Genomic DNA, 10,132 nt, shown 5'->3' on the forward strand with positions numbered 1-10,132 from the left:
GGTGGTTTCTAAGGCCAAATATTTAGGAGTCTCCAGCTCCTCAAATCTAGATAAGATTGTCACAGACAATTTAGCTCCACTGGCCATACATACTAGGAAGGCTCTGAAACAAATTAACAACCTACACCTAACCCTGGTTGGCAGATGTAACGTCATAAAGATGACATATTTTCCTAAACTCTTATATTTCTTTCGAACAATACCTCTGGAATTTAGTAAATCAAACCTGCAAAAATGCCAACAAATATTTACACAGTTTTATCTGGTCATATTCTCAACCCAGGAGGGCTTTAAGGCAATTATGTTTACCAAAAGAGCGAGGGGGTTGGTCTTTCCCTAATGTCACTCTTTACTACTGGGCTTCGGTGCTACAGTATAGCTCAGAATTGTTAAAAGAAGCTCCACTCCCTTATACATCAGGGCTCTCCTCGCCCTTTCAGCTACTGTTGGGCGAACAATCCTGGGGCCGTTTACTTCGGGAAACCACCTACGGATACTACAAACGGGTGAGATTTAGGACACTTCTGAACTCTTTTAAAAATTTTCGCAGAATTTTTTGGCGGGGCAGATTTAATCACTGTACTCCCACGCTGAATAATGACAGCCTGCCTGCCATCTTTGGCAGGGCTTATTTTTCAGACTGGCATGAGGCCGGCATATTAAAACTGGGAGATCTCATCACCTGTGAAGGGTTAATACCCTTTTCTGACTTATCGGCCAAATATAACCTTAAGAATGAAGATGCCTTTAAATATCTTTCTGTCTTTGATTTTCTGTCTAGCAAAAATGTTCCACACAACAGCAGATGGTCAAAGTAATTCGTGAACTGGAACTGATAAGAGCTCCCTTTTAAGATATATTAAATATAAGAGATTTCACTGTGCATTTAATACTTAAACATTAGTGAATGGCATATTTCAGCGCACTTTATCACGGTTGATTTGATTACAGAAAGAAAAACACTTGGAGCTACTGAAAGGATATGAAAACAACACATCAGAGTTTAGACTGCAAAATGTATGTCTTAACATATGCTGTTTGATCAAGTTTCAAATTAATTCAAATCTACCAATCCTCCTATAAGAATCAAAAGTGAAAGGAAAGAATGTGCTCCATCTTTACACCAGAAAAGTGTCAGTCCCGCTCCCAAACATCATCTTTCGCTGCTACACAGAACATTCCCATCCAACTGGTTGTCTTAAAAATGGATAACACATCTCAAATTCAAGCCATCAGCTGTATACTTGTAAAAGACATAAGTAAACATCTGGGCCATTTATGGACAATTCCAGACCGAACCTCAATTAAAAAATTATTCTGAAGACACAGAGTATCTAAATAATGTTGTCCATTGTTGCGACTTCGCTTTTTGCCGAAGCCTGGGAGGGTTGCATGGCCACCCTACAAAGTTATTTCACTTTTGAAATTAACCTGCTGGATGAGTGGCCCTCCGACATCTGACCAGATTACAGTAATGAAACTCCTGCTATAACTAGCTGATAACGCCTTCTGTAAACATTAATGGTCGCTCGTGTTTATTGGTCTTCTTAGATCTAGCTGTGGGTTTGGTATGGTCATTCATGAGGCTCTACTTGGACACTAAAGAATTGTAAAGGCATAGATAGTACTGTTTTCAGTTTCTCTGCCCTTGGTAGGTGAGTTCACAGCACATATGTTGGGAGCCTCTTTGGCGCATGTTTCTCTCGCAAAGTGTTTCTCAAGATTCATGTTTGGCATTACACTGCTTATCATACCATTAATGTGCCAATGACAGAATTATATTTAAAGATCTCCTCACTCTTCAGCATTTCATAAAATTCGGCTCTAGACTGCTCTCAATCATCTCTAATTAAACCTACATACAAATGTATACTTACTCTTCTCTTACTCGTCTTACCTCGTTCAGTGAAGCTTCCTTTCCAAAGATGGCGTGACTACCTCTCCAACTTGGATTGTAAACCCCAAATTATTTAATGTATAAAGTGCCTTGCCTCATTCCTGACCAGAGTTTACGGTCCATATGTCTAGATGAGTGATAATGGGACATCTACCAGGCATTGTTGGATAGCCTTTCACACTCCCTGCATCAATTACAGGTCAAGAGATGGTTTTCCAGACGACCGCGCCACTGCTTGCTCTACCACTGGGAAACCCCTGGTAGAGATGTCGTCAGAAGGATTATCTAGAACTTTCACACACTACTCTTCCTAATAGGCAAATAAAAGCGACTGCACATTTTTGTGCTTCCTGTGTATGAAAGTCTCTTCGCTGGGTGCCTATCTGTGAGATGCTGACACATGGTGGCACTATGTAAGTTGGTAGATCTGGAGTCAATGATGTTGGTGGGGGTCGGGGGGGGCAGTCCTTACATGCACACATATTGGGGCATCTGACAGCAGAAAAGAATGTTTGAATGACATGAGGATTATTCTGAGTTGTGGCAGAATATTATCTGTGAGAGGGATTTCTGATTCAGGGCCATATTTACTAGTTTAGTTGCGCAGTCACCATGCTGTGCTCCCATGCATCACAGGGAAAGGGCAGGAATGAGCCGTATTTATCCTATATGGCCCATTCCTGTCCTTTTCCCTTGCACTGGCACCGTTTGCCAACCTAGCACCGACGCAGGCCCCTTTGCATCATGATGCCTGTATTGTAAGCAGTATTTTTCGGTGCAGGAAAGGGCACCTTCCTGCACAAAAACAACCCTAGGAGGCTTTTTCCTCTTTCTGTGTTTGCTGCAGAATACAGCACACATAGAAAGGGGAATAAACTACGAGAAATAAAGATATTTCTTCTTGTTATCCCTCACCTGGGGAGGTGTATCTTTCTGGCGCATTCCCAGGTTTACAAGGTCTTGTAAATCAGGAAATGCGTCCAAAACCATGGGAGTTGCGTGGGAATAACCTACGCAACGCCCATGGAAGGCCTAAACAAGGCAGAGTAACGCAATTTAGCAATTTGCACTGCGTTGCATTAGTACATATTTTTTGAGCCATGCAAAGTAGCTTCAAAAATAGGACTTCAAGTTGCGTCGTTCCTGTACCACGTTGCGTGGTGCAAGAGCAACGCAAACCGGGTCATAAATATAACCCTCAGTTTTTAAACATTTGGCGACAGCTAGTAACTCGGCTCTCTATATCCAGCCACTTGTCCTCAGGGTGTGGTTCCCCTCGCCCCCTCCTCATAGCTTTAACCGCATGCGTGCGGCGCCGATTTACGCGCTGTGCGGCATTTAAAAAAAGCAGCGTTACATGGCGAGCTGAGCTCGTCATGAGCATGCGAGCGGCGCAACTCATGACGAGCTCAGCTCGTCATGAGCATGGAAGGGGTTAAGTGAGAAGAAACATCGGAGCATGGAGGTCTTTCTCAAAGGGAGGTGGCCCAATGTAATTAAGGGAGGCGCTTAAACAAGTAAGTTAAAAATCTGTGCTTACCATAGCAGCCGCCCAACTATTTTATTTTACTGCCTCTTTCTCTTATTCCATTCAGATACATAATACAACACCTAAAACAAACAAGGACTATTGGCTTTGTCAATGGTTGTAAGCTGCATAAGATAAATGAGTAACAACAATGCTCCAGTCTTGAAATTGACACTGAAATGAATGCTCTATTGTATTGTATTTCAACATTTATATAGCGCATACTACCCTTGAGGAGGTATTGTGGCACTTTCCGTTGGGCAGCATACTTATTTCCACAAAGCCCTTTAGCATCAGAATCAAGGCATGTGACTGGCTGTGCCCCAAACCATTAAACCCCCTAGAGACACCAACCTGGACCGTGCACCAAAGCGATGTCAGTAATTTTTTTTAAATTAACTTTATTGGCATTTAAGCGTATCACGCAGACAGTACATCTCAGAAGAAGTCCATCCATAAACATCCAGCATCCCCCCCCCCCCCACCTAGTCCCAGGTAGTATAAATAAACCACATCCCATCGCACAGTCAACATTTACGGTTCCTCAAAAATGGGGCTAAAACACAACAGTAGTCGGACCAGACATAAGTCAGACCCCCGTCGCAATTTACCTAATCAGTAGAAAAAGTTCTGTGCATCATCTAATTAGCATCCATGTCGAGAGAGCGATGTCAATCATGTGACAACCTTTACCACAGCCCATGAACCCCCTTGGAGGCATCACCTGACACCTAACTGACTCCTTCCCAGCCCAAGAAGCCCCGAGGAGACCGCAGCCTGACACGTGACTGACTCCTTCCCAGCCCGTGAAGCCCAGAGGAGACAGCAGCCTGACACGTGACTGACTCCTTCCCAGCCCATGAAGCCCCAAGGAGACAGCCACTTGACATGTGACTGACTCCTTCCCAGTGCGTGAAGCCCAGAGGAGACAGCAGCCTGACACGTGACTGACTCCTTCCCCGCTCATGAAGCCAGCAGACTGGCTCGTGACTGATTCCTTACAAGCCCGTGAAACCCCTTGGAGACATCATCTGACATATCAATGACTACTTCTACTTCCCAGCTTATTGAAGCCCAGAGGAGACAGCAGCCTGACACGTGACTGACTCCATCCCAGCCGTTGAACCCACCTGGAGGAAGCAGCCTGACACGTGACTGATAAATTCCCAGCCCATTAACCCCCTTGGAGACATCACCTGACTGACTTCATCCCAGCCCGTGAAGCCCTGGGGATACAGCAGCCTCACGCATGACTGACTCCTTCCCAGCAGGTGTAGCCCAGAGGAGACCGCAGCCTGACACGTGACTGACTCTGCCTCGGCCCAACCCTAACACTCTTCCAAAGCACTGGCATGTCTCGCAGCTTCCTGTTCCTGTTCGCCTGAGTGCCCGACTAGACTGCAGACCGCATGCGCAACAGACAAAAGGACCCCTATTTCACTCATGCATTAAACTTCACAGGCCCATGTGAAACCCCAGGGGCCCCTGCGAGGATTAAAGGGCCCGCTTTATCTTTCTGAAAAACACTCCTCCCATCGCCTGTTCCAGTTGTACTTGCATTGTACAATTGTTTAGTTGTAATGGTCTAGTCTACACTTTCCTTATCGCCGTGGCTAGCGTTAGGAGGGAGGGGTGAGGGGGGGTGAAGCAGACCACGTCAAGGAATATGTGTAAAAGGACGCTTTTATTGGAACAGGTGCGCATCGCATATTAATTAAACCTCGGCAAAAAGCCTTCCAAAACTAAACCTCACTAAATACGTAACATCCCTAACTCCGCCCCTCCCCAAAAATGTCATGACCCCACCCCCACCCATACAATACAACATTTCAAACATTACAAAAACATTACATCACCATATCAACCATTATAACCTTTAAATACAAGCCCTCGGTTAACCAACTCCCATGCCTGACCCTTCACATCTGTAAATCCCCCAAAACGTGTAACCTAACTAAAAACGACCAACCTATCCTTTTCCTGTCGATAACACAACTTACCCATTAATCAACAAACCTCTGCCAAAACTGCCCAAAAACAAATAGACCCCGCACGGCACCTGCTCCAATTGACAGAATACAGAAAAAAAACCTGCTCTCCTGTTCCAATGAAGCAAACCAAGCTAATAACTTACTAGGAAAATTTATAAATAATTAAAGAAAAAAGCTCTAACTGACTAAAGGGAAGAAAAAACACTAACCATAAAAAATTGGGAGGGAAAACCTTTCTGCCTAAGCTCCCAGCCACCAGGTCACCAAACCTAAAATAGTGGCTGGGAGCAGGAGCCCAAAGCATTTATGCTTGGGATCCTTTTGGGCTGCCTACTAGAAAAAGCCCAAAGCCTAAAATGGACGCTGATCTTGCCTCTAACCCCCCCCCCCCACCTCCCCCAGCCCTTCCCATATTGCCCGGGGGCGGCCACCTCCCTGCGGTCGGCTGCTCCCCCCCCCCCCCACCTCTTGGGAGGGAGGGGTGAGGGGGGTGAAGCAGACCACGACAAGGAATATGTGGAAAAGGCTGCTTTTATTGGAACAGGTGTGCATAACATATTAATTAAACCTCGGCAAAAAGCCTTCCAAAACTAAACCTCACTAAATACGTAACATCCCTAGCCCCGCCCCTCCCCTAAAATTTCATGACCCCGCCCTCACCCATACAATATTGCCCTCATTGGCAAAATCCCCCTCTTCATTCTCCTCAAAATGTTGTGCAACATCACTAACGCCTGCAGGTGAGGCCGGTGCTAGAGAAAGAACACTCACCTGCGGGGCAGTAAACGAGCCCACTGACGCCTCTACCAAATTGCCCTGCTCGCTGCTACACGGAGCCACAGAAAAACGCTCCCTCAGCTCAAATCCCCCCCTCCCAGCTGCTTCGCCCCTTCCCAAGCGCCAAAACACCCTCACGCGAGCTCCAGGCTCCTTCACACGCTTTGGTGCAGCTGCGGATGAAGAGCGCTTCTTGCTCCCAAGCCGGCCCCCATGCTTTATGACCTCAATATGAGATGCGCCCGCCCGCCACGCTTTTCTCACGGGGCCGGGCCGCATCAAAGGAAATACTACCTACGGCGGAAAGCTGCATCCCGCCCTCTGGTTCAAACTGCGCAGGCCTGCCCAACAAAACAGAGGCCTCCCCGCCCTCACCGCGACCATTACCTGGCGGGCCACTTTCCACGTGCGGGACCGGCCCCTCTCACTCACGGGGACACCCGACGCCTCTTGGGGGATGTGCAAGCCACCACAGCCGCCGCGACGCCAGTAGGGGCCTGGCGCGAAGGGCGCGCTGGCCCCCCGGAGATCACCAGGTCCATTCAACCGGCCTCCAAGAGCAAACGAAGCGCTTCCAAAACTCTATGATCCTCCATGACCACAGTAAGTCGAAATTCAATGAATGCACACTAAAGGCTAATTAAACTAGAGCTAAAAACTCAAATACAGAAAAAATTTCTTCCTAAACTCCCAGCCACCAGGTCACCAAACCTAAAATGGTGGCTGGGAGCAGGAGCCTAAAGCATTTATGCTTGGGCTCCTTTTGGGCTGCCTACTAGAAAAAGCCCAAAGCCTAAAGTGGACGCTGATCCTGCCTCTAACCCCCCCGCCCCCCCTCCGCCCCTCCCAAATCACCAGGGGGGACCTCCCTGCGGTCGGCTGCCCCCCCCAAAAAAACCCTAACATCAATAATAAACAGAATGTTCGTGCAGGGGCCGGCTCGTGCTTGGGGTGACGGATGAAGGTGGGATTTGTTTCTTGGGTGGTGTGTCTGGGCACAGAGAGCGCGAGCAGCCTGGGGCATTGTTTCAAGGGCCAAATGAGAAGGCCCCTTCAAATACATAAATACCCACCAGAAAAAATAAAATGCTCAGTACAATAACAGTAGATAAACAGGGAAAAATGCGGTGAGCACGCTTGTTTGAAATACAAATAAAAACACACAAATCCACGCAACGGCATTATTGTGGGGGCTGCTGGTGTGCTCGTGGTCACCTGGAGGCAGACACAGTCCCCAGCACTGCCTGGAGTTAAGAGAAAGGCACATGTAGTCACCAAAGCACAAACCGCCTGCTTTTCTTCCCTCCCCATGCACCTCTGCATTTCCATCAGTGTCAGCCAAGCCAACCTTTCTTTTCCTCACTCAGCAGTCAGTGCTGCAGAGTACAATCACCTGCATTTACAAACCACAATGGACTGCACCTGAATACTGAGTCGTGTCCAGTGGTATCCACCTAGAAAGGATGAAAGGCTGTGACAGCCCAATGTGTGGTTCCTACAAATGATTCACGTGTTAAATGGGGCTCTGCCCACTGAGTTACCCTTTCCATCCTACGTCAGACCGCAGAGCCTCACTTCCCCCTCTCTCCACACCCCGGTGACCTTGGTCCGTGCCTATTGGTCAGCAAAACTGTGGACAGGAAATGACTGTATAGGTGTTATATTTAGAGTCTGACCTCCACCGTTTCTGCCCCCTGCGGATTTGAGATCAATCTCAATAAACAAACAAGAGTCTCTTGTGAGGGCTGGTACTGCCTGCGAGGTAAGGTTTATTTTCACTGAGGGTGAGGCCTGATATGAACCCGTCTGGGCACCTGGTGTTTAGCACCAGCAGGACCCGGGGTAATTAAAGCACTGCTTCACCTGAGTCAGTTGTGAGCTATAATAACCTGATGCTTACAGCACTTGCAGACAGCAATACTTCACCACTAAGGGCGTTTTGAAAAGAAGCTGCGACGATGACTATACACTTAATTCCTGCGATTAAATGGGGGTGCTGGTGAAATGAGAATGACGTCAGTCAGGGTGGGGCTGCTGCAGCGACCGGCTGAGTATGAGTGACGTGTTTATTGTGGGCGACGAGTGATATCTGAGCTTTCCTCTCTGCTTCTCTCTTTCCTGCAGCTGCGGTGACCCTGGATCCTGACACTGCTCATTCGTACCTTGTCCTGTCTGAGGCCGGAAGGAGCGTGAGGCTGGGAGACAAAGCACAGGATCTGCCTGACACGCCCCAGAGATTCACTAACTACATCATTGTCCTGGGGAGAGAGAGGCTGAGCTCCGGGAGGCATTACTGGGAGGTGGAGATGGGGGACAAGACGGCCTGGGACCTGGGTGTGTGTGACGAGGCTGTGAGTAGGAAGGGGGAGTTCTTCATATCGCCTAAGTACGGGGTCTGGACAGTGTGGCTCAGAAATGGTAAATATAAAGCTCTCACCTCCCCTCCCACCCGCCTGACCCTCCGTGCGCCCCTCAGGGCTTTGGGTCTCTTCCTGGACTATGAGGCGGGCAGGCTCTCGGTGTACAATGTGGATGACCGGTCTCTGCTCTTCACCGTCTCCGGGGCCTCCTTCCCCCCCACCCTGCGGCCCTTCTTCTGTCCCCATCTCACTGAGGGAGGGAGGAATGCGGGGGCGCTGCGGGTCCTGCCGGTGACACAAGAGTGAGAGCAGTGCTCAGCAGGGCCGGGTAAAAATGTATCCAGTGCCCCCACCACATACAGCCATTCGTTTCTAAGCATTATTTAGGATTAAATAAATTCTAATTGGAACAGCGATGCCGTTTCTATATCCACTTCTGTTTGGTTTCAATCCTCCTCTATATGAAGAGGACCGAAGGGATTTGTTTCCGAAGCCGTGGGGTCCAGGGCCGGGGCTACCCCTTGTACTTGATTGCTGCCTAGCACTGGCCAGTAAGTGCAGAGTATGGCTCCCTGCTGCCCCCACCTGCTACCCCTGGAATACAGCTTTCTTCCTGATCAGGGTAAAGGCTGGGAGTGAGGGTGATGATGCCCCCACACACTCACTTTTCAGCTCCCCCCCCACACACACACACACTCCAGGGTCTCTCTCCCCCCCCCCCCCCACACACACACTTCAGGGTCTCCTCCCACCCCCCCCTCACACACACACACACACTTTTCAGGGGCTTTTTCAGTGAATCCCTCCCTCCATATCCCTCTCCAGTATCAGGGAGCGCTGAAAAATAAAATGTTCACCCAATCATATCTTTCTAATTTGGGAATTGTCTCGATCTGGGCAAGAACATCTGAGTTAAATGGACTCTGTTGTGGGTTCATTTCCTTTAACACTTTTAATAAAGACCAGTAGCCGCTGCACTTGTTTTCAAAAACAGGACTTTACTGGACACTTTCTATCACTGGGCGTTGCGGGGTTTGTAAAGCGGCACTGTGGGGCGTATGCAGCAAAGGTGCTGGGGTTAGTGAGAGACACATGCAGGTAGGGGTCTGAGAGTGAGAGCAGGAGAGGAGAAGGGGAGATTATACACAAAGACTCCACAATAATCAAGTCGACAGTCACAAATATGATTCCGCAGCTGGTTCTTATACAGGTAGATATGAATTTATCACTTTCGCCGCTCCTCATCTCTCAGGTATACGCATATTGTAACAAAAAATGTTTCTTGCTCAATCACCGCAAATGTTATAGAAATGCTCCACCTGGGGTGAACCTGGGACTGAGAAGAGTTATTCACCTTCTAGCTGGTAATCGCTCTATTCAAGCATTGAAAGTGGGGAAACTTTTCACCGGAAAGTCTAAGCATCCCCACTTGATGGCCTGGGAGAGTTTGTCAGTCAGCAAACAAGAACCATAAAAAAGAAAATTATATCCAAATGATGGAACAATGCTCCCTTTGGTGTAGTGAGAGCATTTTGTTTACCGTTGTGGACACAGTTATCCAGGGCACAAGTCCTAAAAA

The 10,132-nt window shown here is 48.1% G+C and overlaps 1 protein-coding gene across 2 annotated transcripts in view; it reads left to right on the forward strand.

Moving 5' to 3' along the window:
* Positions 1-9,523, forward strand: part of LOC144756201 (E3 ubiquitin-protein ligase TRIM39-like) — a 319,451-nt gene extending 309,928 nt beyond the window's left edge. For both annotated transcript variants that reach the window (XM_078645807.1, XM_078645808.1), the window contains one exon: positions 8,318-9,523. In XM_078645807.1, coding sequence (XP_078501933.1) covers positions 8,318-8,859 — 542 coding nt within the window. In that variant the 3' untranslated portion in view covers positions 8,860-9,523. The remainder of the gene's footprint in view (positions 1-8,317) is intronic.
* Positions 9,524-10,132: the final 609 nt, after the last annotated feature.

Source organism: Lissotriton helveticus, chromosome 5_1 (assembly GCF_964261635.1).
Source record: "Lissotriton helveticus chromosome 5_1, aLisHel1.1, whole genome shotgun sequence".
Taxonomy (NCBI): domain Eukaryota; kingdom Metazoa; phylum Chordata; class Amphibia; order Caudata; family Salamandridae; genus Lissotriton; species Lissotriton helveticus.